This window comes from Rhyacophila brunnea, unplaced genomic scaffold, assembly GCF_057557595.1.
Source record: "Rhyacophila brunnea isolate RB1 unplaced genomic scaffold, BYU_Rbru_1.0 scaffold_22, whole genome shotgun sequence".
NCBI classification, from domain to species: Eukaryota; Metazoa; Arthropoda; class Insecta; order Trichoptera; family Rhyacophilidae; genus Rhyacophila; species Rhyacophila brunnea.
The window spans coordinates 1,469,964-1,489,535 of record NW_028232882.1 but is presented as its reverse complement, the minus strand read 5'-3'; the positions used below and the strand labels follow the sequence as shown (position 1 = coordinate 1,489,535).

General features: G+C 33.9%; 1 protein-coding gene across 1 annotated transcript in view; it reads right to left on the bottom strand.

Moving 5' to 3' along the window:
- rho-5 (rhomboid-5) overlaps positions 1–19,572 on the bottom strand; it is a 477,723-nt gene that overhangs the window by 47,580 nt on the left and 410,571 nt on the right. Inside the window, exon 4 of the mRNA XM_085949601.1 lies at positions 4,638–4,855. Within this exon, the coding sequence (XP_085805727.1) occupies positions 4,638–4,855 (218 nt within the window). The remainder of the gene's footprint in view (positions 1–4,637; positions 4,856–19,572) is intronic.

Sequence of the window (19,572 nt, the reverse complement as noted above, 5' to 3'; positions counted from 1 at the left end):
TCACACTACACGGCGACGGTTAAAAAAACGCCGCCGTATGGCAGTCGTCCATTTCCACTGTATTCACGGCACCCGGATGGCCACCGATGACTGTGTGGTGTACGTGACCTAATGCACGCTTTCACGTTAGACGGTCTTAAATCACACGGTCAGCACAACACTCAACCACAAACTGAACTTGTAACGGAAAAAACCGTGCATAAACCGTATAATGTGAAAAGAGCGTGAACTTGTTGCCGATACCTTGCCGAAAACAGTATAGTGTGAAATAAGGGTAAGTGATTCGCTCAATAAAATGTATCCATGAACTGGTACAAGCATAATCATTATCAACATCCAGGGTCAATCCACTGCTGGATGAATGCCTCTCATAGTTCATTCCCTAGTTATTTGCTACAAGTTTGTCTATCCAGCGGGCTTTAATTCGTCCTTGTGGTCGTTTAGGACCCTTTGGGACGGTATTTGTCCAGCGGTTGTCCAAGCATAACTCGTATTATCAATAATAATACGAAAAAAACATATTTAGAAAAAACCCTACTTCAAACATTCATCGGAATCACTGCTATTTTTTATTACCACGTTTTTCTTAGCTCGTATTCTTGTTTGTCCGGTGGGTTTTTATCCAGTACAAATCTTGCAATCGATTTTTAACTAACTTCCCGACTAGCTAGTCATTTGAAACTTTTAGAATATATCAGAACACGATGCCAATGCATTCATTTAATACTTTTAGCCATCTTTAAGTAGAATTGAATTCATTTTCAGTTAATTCTGTTTTGCATGAAAAGTTATTTCGGAAGAAATCCGTAATCCAATCCACTATTATTGGTTGCTAAGAGGGTGGTCCTAGCAACTAAATTATTAATATATTCGTGCGTTATTATGGAAATCAAAATGACATTTCAGTATTCTATATTTGTTTGTTTGTTGCAAAATAGCAAAAAATGATTTGTTGACAACTGCCTTATTTGTCCTAAATTATTCACATATAGAATTGTCAAGTTTATATGATTCAACAGAAAATTTAAAAACATGGTATATAAAAAGTTCTTTTTATCTTGTAATTATTTGTTTAATCTTAAATACAATATATAGCTATATTCTTTACTAACGATGGCTCACAGCTTCGCCGGAATGAGAGGAAAGGTAGGTATACAGATATACCTATATAATGAAGATTTTTATTTTGAATTTCTATAAATAAGCGAGATGGACAATAATTTGACCTAAACCCTCGCTTCTCTACTCATATGTTTAATTTCTATGAATATCCAATTAGTGACTTAATATACGTGCGTCAGTATCGCAATCAACTGAGAGCTCAAGAAAGTTGGCGCGATCGACAAGGGTTGGATGTAGGCACGCGCCAATCTATCCCCACCTCACCTCACCGCTTCATCGCTGCTATTCGATCAGTTTACCAACTTGTAGTGAATTGTTGTTAGTACCTACATTATTTCGAGAAGTTTTTTTCAATTAATCTACCCCCAATTGGTATTACCAACGACAGATTTGTTCTACGCCATGGGAAAACAAAGCATCGATGCACCTCCAGCGGAGTTTAATTGTGGATGTTTAGTACCCCTTGGGTACCGCTGTATGACGGCATTTCTCCAGTGGTTCTCCACTCGCCGAGTGACATGTCCATACCATTACCTCTATCACATCACGTACTCTTGTTTGCTTATCGATTGATTTATTCTGTGATCTATTCGCGTTATGCCCAATATGCAGCTTTCCATCCCACGTTGCCCTATTTTTTTTTGGATTTCTCGTAGATTTTCATGTTTTCCACGCATACGTGACAGTTGGCAGTACACATTGGTTGAACACTTTACGCTTAAGACACATTGGAAGGATATATTTATTAAATAATGCATATATAGTATACGTCCAGTTTTTACCAATATTGAGTTATTATGTAATTTATAATATTATGTCCATCTTGATTTCGATTTTCAATCGATTTAATTTTCATGTTTTAAAAACAAGCATAATTGGACATCAGTAGATACATCACCTAACACATATTATACACTAACGCATTGATGTACATTCGATTACTCACTACGCATCAAATTATATTAAAAATGTGATGTCAATTTTTTTTAAATGGTCATTCATTAGGGACGGTGTTATTTATCATTTTTTATCCGCTACAATTGAGTTAAAATACGCCCTAGCAATTTGGGAACCCTTGCATCGTTTGAAAATCACATTCATTCTTTTCGCTCGGAACATGTTGAGAGTATGTTTGACCTTTTTCTATTGAATCGAAAGTAAAAAAAAAATAACGAAGGAAAAAAAACCGCTTTCGGAAGCCTGAAATAAGCGCACTAAGCAGTTATCTAACGTTTTCTATTTGGCAGATATATTTGTATAGATTTATCTCACATTTTTTTAACGCATCATTTTCTATATTTGGGTCAAACTAAAAGGAATGATTTCCAAACTTAGTATCCACATTATGCCTCACCAAAAATGCTGTATGACCTTTGAAATCAACAATGAATGAGTGATTCTCAAACAGAAGACTTAAATAATTAAATATTTTTTAGAATCCATAGTTGTTTTATTTGCAGCTAAAACAATGGCTACCGACCTTTTTGATTAGGATTACCCTTTTGTGGAAATGGGTAGGGCACATTGCTATGATTCTATGTGACAGTTTGATTAAAATTGCGCGAACGTGCAGTCAACGAAATTGAACTCGTATACACAATAGAAAGAGTAATTTAAACTGATTTGTAAAACAATACGTTTTTAGTGTTGTTGATTAAAGAAAATAGTTTTCTCTGAGTTTCCAGTTTTTCAAGATGTTAAAAACAAATGGCAGTCTGAATTTAACGCCTTACTTTGTAAACTTACTTATTTACTGTGAGTTATTCATCGAAATAATGATAGTTTATTGTATGAAATATACAAATTAATAAATAAAGACGATTTTTAATATCGGCGCAACCCTTCCAAATTAATCTCTTAATATTCGTGTGAACCTTCTCCCGACCATGTGCGATTCTAATAAGATCATATGAGCCTACACAGAGTAGAGGTTTGTGTTAACAGATTTTGTTTTTACGAGAAATTGATGTCAGCCACTTGCTCAATCTATTAGGTCTCTGAATCATATACAAATTGAAAAACAATATGAGTACTTGCCAGACCCAGGATTCGAACTTGGGACCTACGACGCTATAGGCTGACGCTTAAGCTGCGCGGCCATCGTGGGTGAATTTTACAACACATTAATACATCTGCATTATATATAGTTGTGGTTAGAGTTGGGTATTTCCCGAGAAAATCTCAATCTCGAGATTCGGGATTTCCCGAAATGATGAAATTTTGAATTCTCGAGATTTAGGATTTCCAGAAAAGAATTCTCGAGAATTCTCGAGATATCGGAAAATGAAAAAAAAACTGTAAAAATCCTAAAATCAGTGTAAAAACAGACAAATTCCAAAAAAATATGATTTTTTTTTATTAATGTAAGAAGACAGACAAAATAGAAGTATGGAAACAAAAATTAATTACAAAAAACACAGACTGTCAATCGCTGCATCTGATAATCGCGTACACTTTTGAGACACAAAATTCCCTGATGTTGCGCTCATTTTGAGTCGACGTTGGCTTAATTGTGTTAAATGCCCCGATCAGTCTTTGAACGTTCTGTGTTTTATGTCCACTTTTTTCATACAGAAAATCGTTTTTCAATTAATATTTGATAATAAAGAAATCCCGAATCCCGAGAAAAGATTCTCGAGATCTGGGATTTCCCGAAATGTTAAAAATTTCAAATCTCGAGATTCGGGATGGGAAATCTCGAAAATTTCTCGAGAATTCCCGTCGGGAAATTCCCGAAACCCAACTCTAGTTGTGGTTGACACAAAAGTTTTAAAAACAAATTACGACACAACTCAAAACGATGGAATGTGGCATGTTATGAGCTTATACACTATATACGATAGTAATAATTGCATTACACGCCGTATCTCAATTGAACGACTTCAGTACGCAGGACACGTGCAGCATATGGCTAACTGTGAACCTTGTGAGCGAAAATATTTTACGAATATGGTGTCAGCGTAATCTTGGATTGATGCTTGGCATCGGAGGATCGGCGAGTTTGGAAACTATAGGAGGTGGGGACCTGTCCTCAGTTGTAAAGAGGAAGATGATGACAATGCCACTTATGTTAGTTTGAGTTGAAAACTTTATTTTATTTGCCAGTTTCCTACTTTAAAACAATCATTCATGTAAAATTGCTTGTTTTATTTAGATTCAACTAACAATATATTCAGCATCATAATATTATGTTACTTCCAGAAAATCCGGATGGTAGTAGCCATTTACCTCGTTAGGCTTTGCAGACGGATTGGCGTCCTACCCAAACAGTGGTAGCTTTTAATGTAATTAAATTATATAATTATGATAACCTCAGTACCTCAGCCTAATTAGTTCCTAGTAGTGCCTAGATCATTACCAGAATGTCCGTAATACATATATTGTTTTTATCTAACCTTTAAAAATGATTATTGAAAAGGCTTTGGTTGCCCGGTTACAAAAACCAGTAGACACGGGATGATAACCGAAACATCACTTGAAGAGAGGCAAAGATCAACATTTTAGTAGCTACTCACGTTCGTAATGGCGGACGTCCATCGGTGGTATCATCATCAGGCTCCGGCGCGAAGAACTCCTCATCTTCCAGTCCTGGCGGTCTGCCATCCTGACCATCCCTGCCGTCGGTGTGATCTCCACTACCGTCGGATTCTGCGTCGATGCCTAGACTTGGGTGGTAACTTCTCGACAATTGTTTTTCCACTATCTTCGAACGGGGTTTGTGTTTCGATAGCGTCTGAAAGAAGAGAGAATAAAACACATTAATTAATTATTCATTTTTCTTCACATGAGAATCCTTACATATTAAAATGATTTATTTTCTCTATTTGAAAACGTATTCACATAACTTTTATCGTGACTTAACACACTGCGGGTCTGACATAAGATGCGCTAGACCCAGAGAAATGGTGGGATCTTTTACTTTCCCGATATTGAGCACCATAGGGTATGAAGCTGTTGTGTAAGCATGTCGTTGTAAGTCAATCAAACAAAAGCTTATCTAGTGTTTAAGCGACAAATTTGTGAAAATTTAGGTTATAATCTTCAGTAACCGATAAGTCCACCTATTTTGACATTTTAACAAAAAAATATAATATGGTGCCCCCATAAATGATGCACATTAAACTTTATCAGTTATACGCATTTGTTTTCATTGAAATAATACTACGATTTACAGATGGTGTTCGTTAGTTTTTAAAATTCAATTAAATCCTGCGAAAGCAGAGCCATAATAGATAATAGTCAAAAATACTCGTCTGTCTACAACTATGCAATTCAATCATACATAACTTTGGATATTTTATAGATATAATAATATGTTTAATCTATATTATAGTTTGGTATCCGGTATAGTATGTGTAATATGTATTTTTAATCCAACGATAACAAATAAGTATGAATGAAAAAATGTGCACAATTTTGTCGTATCGCCCGAAATATACCTAAACTATCATGGTTTGGTTTAGGCAAAGTTTAATTAATTTTTAAAAACTAACCAACACCATCTGTAAATTGTAGTGTTCGTTCAATAAAAAGAAATATGTTTGACTAACGAAGGTTAATGTGCATTATTTATGGCGGATCTTAACAATCTACGTCCACTCTTCGCTACTGGGGTAGGTACATAGTTTACTTGTAAATTCACGTAAATTGAAATAATCTATACTTTATAAAACACGCAAAAGGATACTTAAAATATTTAAAAACTTAACAACTCACTGATACAGATTATTTAAAACCAGCAAATATTGTCAATACCACCTTTCAACAATCTCATACTTCTCATATCTCCCTCTCTCTCATAGATTTACGTGTATATTTCGTTTTATTGTCTCTGTTCTGGTGTTTCAGATTCAATTATATATATGTGAGCTGCTGCATCAGTATTGTGGAATCATTTTAGAGTCTTGTGACTTTGACAAGCACGCCATCGCTGAACCCGTCCATTTATCAATCGGCGATTTCTAGCTGATGGTTCTAATGTAGTAATTTAAAACAAGTTTTTAATATTATAATAACTCCTTACACAACCTAACTTAACCAAGGAATACGCATCTAGATACATAGTAAGTTGTATTACTTTTAACTAACTAACCATTGTCACAACAATTCGTGACAAAACATAAAGGCGGAGTTTCTTTGTATGTCTTATTAATTGCGTTATATTACTATATTGATTTTCCGAATGAAAAACTGTAAATTTTCAGCCATATTGTATTTGCATAAATAAATGCAAACGGAAGCAGGCAGTAAAATATAGCCTTAAAGAAGTGTAAACTTTGCGTCCTTCATATCGCACAAAATACCCACAAAAAAAGCCTTTAACGGGCTTGCCGATTTTTTCGACAACTAATATCTATTTTGGAGGGATGAAAACACTTGAGAACAAATGATATTAAACTGTCGGAGGGTAGTATTTGATGATCGTAAACGTAAGCGGCACTTGGGCCATTTCGCCTTTGAGGTGAGACGCAAAAAATGGCGGAAAGCACGAATCATTTGCGCTTATGGCACATTTAGTACCCGCTGTTGCCGTACCGTTTATGATACTACATTCTCTTCTCCAAAGCGGTACTTTACTCGCCACGTTTTTTGTCGTGGCTGAGTATTAAAAATTACGCAACAAAACTCTCTACCATTTTCCTCCTCCAGTAGAATGTACTGTTGCGGAGTCAAATAACCTTAAAAGCCTGCCAACCTTAATCCACCGGAACACACAGAAAAATTTGACAACGTCGTAAAATATCAATATTATAATAATTCCGTATTCCACATAAAATTATACGAAAACTACTGAACCCAGTGGCGATTTTTTTTAACGCAGATGACAATCGATTTGTGAGAAGATTTAAAATGAGGCAATAATTATTAAATTATACCTAAATCAAAAATTTCTTACAAATTTATTATAAACTATCCCTGCAATTAACATTGAAAACGTCTATAACATAACAACTCAAGAAGATACGTGTTTGTACACAAAAAAATAAACCACCAATATAATTATGTCATCAAAATGTCAACTTCAAAAATAATTGGATTGAAAAAAATATCTACACTGTTATTTTTACTAGGTACATTGTTGGTACTTAGAATCTTTTTTCTTTCGACCATGTCCGATCCTAATAGGATCATATGAGGTTTGTATTAACAGATTTTGTTTTTTACGAGAAATGGATGTCAGCCACTTGCTCAACCTATCAGGTCAATACCCTGACTCACACACAAATTGAAAAACAATATGTGTACTTGCCAGACCCAGGATTCGAACCTGGGACCCACGGCGTGATATTCTAACGCTTAAGCCGCGCGGCCACCGTGGGCATTACTTAGAATTTATAGTTTTATTTTTTTATCGTAAGGAGCCTCAAAATCAGTGAGTGCGTTGGACCATCCTCAAATTCGCTACTCACTGGACCGATTATGATGGTTAATGGCTTGAATAAAAAAATCTGAGCTCCAAGATGAGTGTCACAATAAAATATTAACGTGTACTGATAACCGACATAATTATATATGGTTGGGCCAGTTATGGTGGCACACATTCCTTTCTTCTAATCTACCTACCTCGAATCCCCAGTTACTGTCACAAGACCAGGCGACTAGCAGTCATGGGTCATGGGTCGACAGTGATTAAGTTAAGTTCAGTTACTTTAAGACAGCAGATGCACCTATGTTTGTTAAAGCTATTCATCCAAAACGCATATGTTCGATTTTTGTTGCGCTAAATCTGATACGGTTTGAGCGAACGTCGCATCTATTATACATCCTGAACTTGTCATAATCATTTATCTCAAAACCCAAGTGAAGCCGTAAGAGTAATATTCCGAACCGTCCGATAACTAGTGCGTGATTGCGTGAATACCGAACCAGCTCCAGCGCCAGCCCTCCTAACATAAAAGGTCAGTCCCTAGCATCCTGTTTAAGCCCCCCACTAGATCCGTAATCCACAAGCACCTTCAAATTGTCCACTGCAAAAAGCGCAACCAATATATGAAGGCGTCCCCCGAAAAGGGGTCTATATTATAATACATCACGTCAAAAAGTGATTTTATTGACTAAAACGGGTCTCACCTAAAATTGCTCACATTATTGGAAAGTTTTATTATTTTATCTGAAACAGTTTTTGAGATAATAGCAATACTAAAATGATTACCGCAGAAGAGGGGTCTATATGATTATTTAATTATCAAAAAAAAATTGTTAATGATAAAAAGTGCTTTCACGAACATAATTATTATCACAGATCAGATATACTCCAGAAGTCCGCATGATCGAATAAAACATTTTTTTTCCTCTCCTCAACAATTTTATTTTTGAATGTACACCCCTTTTCGGGGGATGCCTTCATATTTTGTGATACCGGCTAGGGTGAAAAACGTATTTTGCATGCTCATAAAATATATTATATTGAAGGCTGGTTGAAGTTGACTGCGTTTGAAGTACCTATTAAAATTAAAATAAAATCAGGAGAAAGCTTTGATTAATTACAATAAACTTTGCCGAATGAAAACATGTTCAGTACACATAAATACTGTAACATAGCTTTCGCAGACTGCGAGATCATCGCACCCAATTAAATGCAACCCCCGGGTAAGTTTCGCTGTCCGCTGTAAAGTTTGGGCATTAATTTACCCCAGTTTTCAACCCCCCGAGTGGTGGAAACACTATCAAAGTATTTACAGTGAACTTTGTCTGGTAGATGACCGCGATTTTGAAAGGATTTATTTATTCGAGATGCGCCTGATCTACAAGTGAGACCGAAACCGCAGCTTAGTTGTATGGAAAAGATACAATAAGTTGTTTCGTTGAATAAAAATCAACGTTATTCACTAGAAAATATATTTCCATTGATGAATATTTTGTATTATTCATTGAATTCGGTATTTTAAATTACATTAATTATTATTACACTACACTATATCGGAACAAATTTTGTGTAGTGGGATTTGCTATTTGGCAGTGAAAAATAAAATAAGTTAAGTAATCAGTCAAACTTGGTTATTACGATCACGGAAATAGCGAGATCTTGGATTTAATGAGGAAACATTCGTTGACATTTTAGTTTATGATTTTCCCCAAACATTTATTCACTTTTATAACGAGCTACTTCTCCGGTATACCAAACAAAACTGTCAATGTGTCGATCGTTTAAAAACAACATGTTCGACCCTAAGCAATGAAATCCGACCGGGCATATAACTAGACCGATGCCAACGGGATAGGAATACGTTTATATGACACTAGTTAAGTGTCTAAGTACCTAATTGGTGTTTTCGCCGACAACATTGAAAAAGTATCCACGCATATGGTTGATTTTATTATCGGAATTATCGTTATTAGATAAGAGTCTCGTAGCATTGGTTAATGCACAGATTGGCGCGACACCAATGGTTATACAGGTTCAAATCCCGTCGAGGTTCGTATTTTTTCAAATTTGATTTTTTCTAGTGGGTATGTTTATATGGAAGTAGGGATCATGCACACTCTAGTGCACGCCAACCAAGGTCTTGGGAAGTTGCTCCTGGGACACTTTCGGCACAAATTTGAACAGCGCCTATCGTTCGTTACGCCACGGTATACGCCTGCATAACGGGTGTGGAGACGTGGCGGGTGGTGGAGGGAAAAGCAAGTGGGTATGTAGGTAGTATTTTCAAGTTATGTATGTTTAATTTATATTTATTTTTAAAGTCTATTTTTCATTAAAATAATATTAACTTGAAATCCTTTTTATTGGACATAACTGACGCCAAATGGGTGAGTAAACGATAGCCAAGGAAATTAGAATAAAAACTAAAATTTTTGGAACTCCGACATTTTTCAAAAGTTCTTACTCCCAATCTAGGGTCTCAAGATTTTTAATCAAAGGTTCCGGTCTCCGTTATAATTTCAAAATATTTAAGGGGTGTTTAAGGTTCCAGGATTCAGTTACGACTCCAATAAACCACGAAATACCTACCACTTATATAAAATAAAATTAAACTTCTTTTATAATATTTTAGTAAATATTGGATAGGTATGTTTGCTTATTTGTATCTTTGTTCCGTGTAGTTGCGAGGACAACACCAACATCTCATAACTCGATTCAAACACAATCTGCTTATAAAGTTGGAGATTGTAGGTCTGAACTGAACCCCTAGTGACTTGTGCTTTTGCGTGCAACGCTAATGCGCTTAACTTTGGACCCCTGTGTCCCTAGAAATTAAACTAATTAATCGATAGCTCATATAGTACAGTTTGTTTCATGATAATTCTCCATATTACCTATTGTTACCTATTGTTACAAAATTAATTATTTATGACCAATAGATATCAACTTATGTACCTACTTTAAGCAAGGTTTATGATAGGAAAAATATTTTTTTGATATAGCAACACTGCTTCATTTAAAAAATCGTGTTCACTTGTTCCATGACAGTAAATTCGGTTTAAAACAACCAAACGAAATGGCCATGGTCTAGATGGTCTACATTCTCTGTTAACAAAACACATTCAGTATTTATTTTACACTACCTACAACAGAATACGAAGGTTTTAGTTGCGACTCCTTTTCTTCTTCGAAATAAACCAAAAGTTTACTAAATAATAGTAATTTTAATATCACCCCTTAGGTATAGTTTTATATAATATATTTTTATTATAAAAAGCATCGAAATACGTAAATTGATAGATCCGTACACCACGAAAGCGTAAAATGAAATGATAAATTTAGGAGCGTTTGAGGAGGGGCTTGTTAGTTCACAGTTTTAACACGTAGACAAGAAGTTTTTGTTCGACAATATACCCCGAAATATTATCTAATTGCAAGCATTTTTTTGAATTTTTTAAAGAGCACCCATAATATATTTGGTGTGTTTTGACTAGGTTTAGCTCGTATTCTTATTTGTCCAGTACAAATCTTGCAATCGATTTTTAACTAACTTCCCGACTAGATAGACATTTGAAACTTTTAGAATATATTATCAGAACACGATGCCAATGCATTTTTTAATACTTTTAGCCATCTTTAAGTAGAGTTGAATTCATTTTCAGTTAATTCAATTTTGAATGAAAAGTTATTTCGGAAGAAATCCGTAACCCAATCCACTATTATTGGTTGCTAAGTGGGTGGTCCTAGAAACTAAATTAATAATATATACGTGCGTTACTATGGAAATCAAAATGACATTTCAGTATTCTATATTTGTCTGTTTTTTATTTACTTCATATCAAGTACAATATTGAGCAAAATAATTCAATAGAAAATTTAAAAACGTTGTATGTAAAAAGTTCTTTTTATCTGGTAATTATTATTTGGTTAACAGTAGAACTGATCATTAATTTTTTCCTATGAGTCTCTTAATATTCCAAAAAAATCACAGGTAACACAATATAATTAAATGTATTGAACTATTATAAATACCTGGTAATATCACTGATATATAATTATCAAGTTTTATTGACCTGATTTCTAATTTTTGTAATATTACCAACATGCCACCACATGAAGAAAATTAGCTAGGATAGTCGGCATGCTTAGGTTGAACAAGATATATATATACATACACGATATATAGGCGGAATGACCCAAATATAATTTCGCTCTAATTATGTCTCAAAGAGTAGGCGGTAGGGTCGCTGACTAATTTTCGATCAGATTATTATATGTTTAAATCGGAGAAATGCGATTGGAAACCGTACTGAAGTTGTTTTAGCGGTGTTTCTCGGAAAACTTCCTTGTGCTTATATATCATTTTGTATATAATTTTTTAGCACATTGCTTTAAGAAATACTAATAATTTGTTTTATTTCATTATTTTCGTTGTTCTACATACTCCATATTATTATGTTCTGAATATCTTAAACTCGCAATTTTAAATATTGGTATGAACGGATTCTACGTACATGACGTGTTTAGCGGGACATAGGCCATTTAGCTTCGAAAGCGTAGAGCGTCTTATTGTATACGTGAAGATCTTTTCTCACGTTTAATTATAATCATTTATTTGTTTTAATTCTCCGCACTCCTCTCTCCCATGGGCCAATTGCCATTTATTTGAAAGTCTCTGTAAACTCAGTCAAAGCACACTTGAGTGCGTGGTGACCTTAGTCTTGAGAATCTGCTCCTGAGACATTCCCAGACGTAAACAACTGCTGATGCTTCACATACAAACGCTAGAGCTGGTTTGGCTCCGTACGGAGCGGGTTGGTTTGGAGGTAACTATTAGGTAGATGTAAAAATGTACGACATTATAGAATTTTTCAATTTTGACCTTTCCTCCACTAAATTGAGATGAATTGTTGATTTCTATCATTATTTTCTTGAAGAGACAAATGTTCATTGAACTCTTTTCTTTTTCGAGTGTAAGCATAGAGTTTTAAAGTAATGTTATTATAAGTATGACATGCAGATGCGTGATAATATTGTATGTGTGACTTAACATCATGGTGGTTTGTTAAGTGTAGCAGAGTGTAGCTCTTCTAACATTTGCAATAATTCATGTACCTATCAGTACTAAAATTTCCAAATATATCAATATACGAAGAAGATAGGTATGTACATATAACATAGTAATATATTATATACATAGTTTAATCTTATTACGATATAGTAGGTACAAAAAAAACATACATTTACCACTTTTTTTATTTATTCAAAATTTCGATAAAAACTTTTGATGTTTTGTGTAATAGTAAAAAGTTGAAAGGTCATGTGATGTTGGTATATAGATCAAATAAATGTATAGGTATAAAAGGTGAAATATAGAAAAGTTTGGCAATGCTCAACGGTAAAGCTAGAGTAATTAAATGACTCTTAATATCTGGGCATATGATCGCGCTGTCATGTAGATTTTACTATCAGTGAAACTTGAATCTGTAGTATATATAAAAATGGATATAAGTAGAATATTAAAGATGTTAAATAATCAAGCTTTGTACGTGGATATATTAATAATTATGGCGCTAAGTGTCATCTTAATACGTAAATGATTAAATACTGTAGATGTGATTGTAATTGGAGAGTTAATAATTATTTCTTAAAAGCCAAAACACATATTATTAATCTAATTGAAATAAATGAAAAAGTAGATACATGGTATTTACTAATAATGGTGACTCATGATAAATCTACGCAGAGACAGAGAAATTATAAAATATTATACATATTGTATATGGATAATATATAGATTCAAGTTGAAGCTACTTGCTTTACTGAATTAAGAATTGGATGCCATCCATGAAGCATCCATCAAGGTAATTGTTTATCAAAGAGATCCAGCCATCTGTTCAGTCAAAGTTAAAGTGATCGATTCAAAGAAATCTAAAGCCCTTCTCTTCTACCCAGTGACGTCCCTGATAAAATGCCGCCCCATTTTTTTTATACAGTATTTTTATCATCCTTTCATGAGTCCAATATCTAATAAATGTGTTGTATGGATACATTACTAACAAAGTATCAGGCTGTAATTATTTGCAAATCTGCACTGTCGTTTCTGGTCACCAAGGACGTCGAAGGGCAACGGAAGTAAACTAGACATCGCAAACCCGACAAAACCAGTGAGCTGAAATATGGAAAGCTTATGGAAAGATAATTTCGTTATTATTAAGTTTAGGTAGTTATTTCTATATATTCCAAATGATTCTCCTCGATTTGCCGCCCCCAAGTGACGCTCAATCTACCTACCCCCACGGGATGTCACTGCTTCTACTGCAGCGATGAAGTTGGTGTAAAAGAGAAAGTTAATTCCTTGTTTTTTTCTAATTACTCATCCCTAAACCTTTTATTTGACTAGGTATATTTCCAACGTGACATTGGTTTGACATTACTATTAAATATTTTGATAGCTAAACGAAAATTCTAAAAAATATGTTGTTACTATTCACGGAAATAATATGATATATTTTGTAATAGTCATTAGACGATTGCTATGCGAAAAGGTGACCCAGAGCCCGATATTCTACAACGTTTTTATTAGCTCGTATTCTTGTTTGTCCGGTGGTTGTTTGTCCAGTACAAATCTTGCAATCGATTTTTAACTTACTTCCCGACTAGCTATAAATTTGAAACTTTTAGAATATATCAGAACACGATGACAATGCATTCTTTTAATACTTTTAGCCATCTTTAAGCAGAATTGAATTCATTTTCAGCTAATTCTGTTTTGTATGGAAAGTTATTTCTGAAAAATAGTAAAAGACTATTATTGGTTGCTAAGAGGGTGGTCCTAGTAACTAAATTATTAATATATACGTGCGTTACTATGGAAATCAAAATGAAATGTCAAATGACATTTCAGTATTCTATATTTGTTTTTTTGTTTGTTTCATATCAAGTATAAGTTTGAGCATATTGAGCATAATAATTCAACAGAAAATTTAAAAACGTTGTATTTAAAAAGTTCTTTTTATCTTGCAATTATTTATTATTATGAACATGTCACCCATGCCAAGGTTCAAAATGATTGCTAAACCCTGTGTAAATACTTGCTTAAATCCCTTCAGATTTATTAATAATAATACCCCGCCCTGAAGTCTCATTTATACTAAAAACAAAATACATAATTCATGACAACAGAACTACCAAAATTATTTCTAATAAACACGTCGCGGTATAGATGCAAGTCCGTTAATTTTTATATTCCGGCGAAAATCACCAACTGTGCGAGAATTATTCGCCCCGCTGCGAATAGCCGTTAGTATTAATTACTAGAAACATATTGCAGTTATTAGCTGCTGCCAGTTGCAAGTTGTGCCACTCAAAATAACCAATAGCCAAATAGATTAATACCCCATAGGCACGTTTATTGAAAGGGGTCGATGGCTCACAAATTATTCTAAAATAATGATAGGTATATATATACCAGTGGCGAGGGTTGGAAGTGGGCTTGATTCGACTTAAATAGTGGTTTTAATTACTTAACTAAGAATACTATATTTTGCAGATAGTGCTGGTTAGTTTTTAAATTCAATTAAACCCTGCCTAACCGAACCATAATATTTAATAAGTCAATTTTTTTATTCAACGAATAATTCACAATATATTAGAATGCAACATTCTAATTATTGAACATACATAATTTTGAAAACACTTCTGAGAAAATATAATCCTATAACCAATAGAAAAAATCTTTTTGAAAAAAGTAAGACAACCCCACCCCGCAGGATCGAACCTGCATCTCTCTACTACTACATACTAATTACGACAAATTTTAACTATTGGCTTCTATAATACTCTCTGAAGTGCTTTCCAAATTGAGCTATGATTGGCTATCGGTTTTTGTATTTGTTATGACTTTGTGTTACTACGCCTCCCTTTAAAAAAATCTAGTCTTGGCGCCCCCCCTTTATTTCATTACATAATACAGACACCGTTTTAAATAGTCAAAAATGTACTAATACAAAAAATTTAAAAAAAACATTAATTACAAAAATAAATAAGGTTTTACTATATTATATTTATTGTTAAATTAATTTGGTTTTCATGCGTTGGACGTGCTTGTTTATAAGCACAAAGTGCTCTTTTTCTACTAAACGGGCTCGGTATTTGAATTTAATTGTAGCTAATTTAATCCATGAAATCCCGTATCGGATAAATATGATGTTAAGAATGGTAGCAGTACCTACTTTACTTAGAACTTGCATTGTTTTTCTTGACAAAGTATTATTATTCTTCTACATTTCGATTCAACCAAAATTTCTTCTTCGATGGCGCTACAGCTCAAGTCGAACCCTGGGCCCTCCTCCACCGCCGTCCTCCAGCCAGAACGGTCCTCCGCACGTCTTTTCCAGTTTCTGATTTTTAGCAACCAAAATTGAACTAGGGTTTTTGTTTCAATGAATTATCGCATGATAATTTTATCAATTTTTCCTTTTCAATAGTAGTCAAACCAAATTCATTATCGTTCATTGAAAAATGGATTCTATATCCACGCGACCTTTGTAAAATCGAGATCTTATAAATAAATATTGTGAAAAGTGCATTAGCAAACTATCCAAGTGCTCAGTAAATAGATTTTTGTTTGCTTCAATATATCTGGCGCAGAAATCATTTAAAAGTGGAAACATGACGAACTTTTTTTTTGTAATTTTGATTTCCAGAGCTCCATTTTTTTTAAAAAATGCCTTCACTTTGTCTTTTTAAATAATTTAATGCATTAGTATTTCGTGTATTGATTTATTCAATATATATTTTTTAATTTCAACCAAATAAACAAGTTTAACAACAAAGTTATCGTTCCTAAACAAATTTGCCTCAAATTTCAATATTATGATTTGAAACTTTTATATCATTTTTTCACGAGATAGCCAGCGCGCTCACAATAGTATATAAGTGAGGCATAATAAAAGTAGTCTCAATATCTTCAGATAGGTTTGCAAACAACCTTTTATAGGACTGTTTTTAAGTAGTTTATAACTAGCGGCCGTTTTATAAACTATGCATTTGCAAACTGAAAATATGTGGCTACATTTGTGTTAAGCTTTTCGCGCCTCCCAGTTTGGAAATCGCTGATCTATAGAGTGTATCCGGTGAAGCTATGGGATGCTAGTATAATCTGGAAAGACGTTGAAAGTTCCGTGTGGTGTTAGCTAACGGGTGGACGTGGCCGAAGAACTTGCCAAAGAATAGTTGTAATTTCATCACGGAATAACTTGTTATGATTTTTTGGAATACTAATGATGACATTCTAAACATTCTAATCTTTTACATAATAAATACTCTTTTCATTTCGTTTTAATTTTTTCTACAATATCCCTTTTAGTTTAGCACCTTCGAATTATGTTTGCGAAAAAATATATTTTAGCAGTTGGGTAGTTTTCGTCTATAAGATAAATTTGTGGGTTTTTATGTACTTCTATGTTTTTTTTCCATAATAACATAAATATATCACTGGAAAAGATTATAGAACTTATTTATGCATGGAAGCGACAACTTAATCGACATACAATTTTTCCAGGCAGCGGTACATACCCCCACGTAAAGCAAAAAAATCCCCGCTGGGGAAACAGTGACAAAGTCAGTGTTGCCAGCACTGAAAATTTAAAAATATTCCGCGGTTTATGTATTTTTATTTTTATGCGGCGGCCCCTCGAGTAATTAGACGGCCGTGCCCCTGGAGGTTTTTATACTCGTTTGTATGGAAATAAAATGGCGCTTTAAATTTGTAATAATATTTCCAGAGATTATTTTTCATTGCTTATTTGCGTGCGGGTCAGTAGCTTTCTTTCGAGCGTGTGTTTTTTTTTTTTTTTTTCAAGAAGCTTCCGTTTGATTGTTCGAGAATTATTCATTAAATTAAATGTACCTTTTCAAGTTTATTTTCAATATAGTTCGAAAAAAATTGCACTCTGCATATTATGAGGTATCTATGTCTAAAAACTGACGAGTCCACATAAAAAATGTGTAATAGGTTTATTAGCCAATTTTTCTCTTTAAAATTGAACGCGTAGCAGCAGGTACGATCTGTACTTTAAACCAGTATGTCCGTTATTGTCAAAATTTAGTTAATTATTACAGTTTTGTACAGCGCTCGAAATGGAAAAGTTTACGAACCGGAGCGCTCGACAAATTTTCTGAAGATATTTACATAGTTATGAAATCGTATGTGCATTTTATAAAAATAAGTATGTCAGATTTTTTATTCTATGACATATCTAGCTCAGACGGTCAACATATTTTTTCCACGAGACGGAGCGATAATTTTACAAATTTCACGAGCCGGAACGGCGCTCCGGTGCGTTCCGTTCCATTTCGTGCCCTGGCTTTGTACACAATTATTATGGGCCAATTCAGTTTTTGAGTCTATTTAAAACAGAAACCAGACACTTCCAAAAATAAAAAGCCGCCAGATCGAAAATATTCTAAAATTCTTCAATTTAATTTATGTAATTAAAAATAAATTACCGACAGTGTTCTTTTTTCAATTAGTACACACTAGCTCTCAAGTGTCAATTATCAGAAAATACCAATCGAGAAATTAATTAATCTAGAAATTCTAAGCTGCCAACTGCAACCGGAAAAAAATTGTCTTAAAGAGGTAATTTTGAAATAATGTCAATATCGCGAGAATTCTCGAGAAATTGAAAAAAACCGTTCTAAAGTTTTCGAAGAAAGAAAATATTCCTGATTTTGAGAATTTTCGAATCTCGAGAAATGAAAAAATCCGATAAATCATAAAAGCTCGACTCTCATGTATAGATATGACTTTAATAGATATAGAGCTAGAATAAGCAAACCTTTCATGGATTTTCCATAAATAACTGTCTGGAATACGTTCCTTTATTTAAAGGTAATATTATTTTATGCAAAGTCACTTTTAAAGTAACGATATTTCTCAGAATTCGCAGTTGAAAATAGCTCACGAAAATGAGATGTTCGCGAATAGGTACACATAAATATAAACTTTCATAGTTCAAACATATAAATTTTATTCCCAGTGTATTTGGAAGAAGCCGCCTGTTGGTTTGCGTCTCGACTAAAAGTGAGGCCTCCCTCGTGACCCGTAAATTCATTTACAGGATAAAGTGCCATCCAGCGACTAGATCGTGAAACACTGCAGCCGAAACATTAATATCACTTCTTTATAATATTATTATGCAGACACCGAAAACGCACACAGATGCATTTTCATATTATTATTTATAATTCAAATCGAGAGGAGTGGCCATATTAATTTATAAAGTTATTTATTAAATTTTACACTTTCTATATTAGTTCTTCGTTATTTATTAATAATACACTACATAGTATTTGTCATAAGCACTGAGTTAAGGTAGCAGAAGGCAATTAATTGATGTTTTCGAAATATGGTGTATGTTTTAGAAATAACACAGAACAAATCAGTAAATTCAGAATCTCCATATGAACGGCTCTCAAAAACATAATATCTGAGACGCATTCAGCAGTTTTTGGACATATTATTAGGCTCGGGTTAGATAACCTGGAGAGATTATCATTTTGATGCTCTTCAGAAAACTCGAAGAAGGTGAAGAGCATTGCGTCGAAGTAAGGGAGCTGACTAATAGCAGCCTTCGCTCTATCCTGAGAGAAACAGAATAATATACTGATGGCTTACGATTCTTAGTTTTTGAAGAGACTTCATTTCAGCGTGGTTACGACCCACGAAAAACAACCTAGAAGAGAGTTTAGATCTTCTAAAATAATATCATAATATGTAGTAGTTATTTTCACTGCATAGTATCCTGACCTTCACTGAGTGGAACGGCTCCATTACCATCAATGATCCTCTGTTCTGACGATGCTCCAGATCAAGTTATATCTGATTGAACTAGTTTGATTTTTAAAATGCTGTATTTTTTGAAATAAATAAGTTTAATGAAGTTCCCATAGGTGTTGAAAGACTCATTAAACTTAAAAAAATAAAAAACAAAATGGTCGCAGTTCCAAAACATTTCAAGCACCTTTTTTGATATCCGTGCTATCTGACTTCTGACAATGAGGAAGAGTGGAGGTAG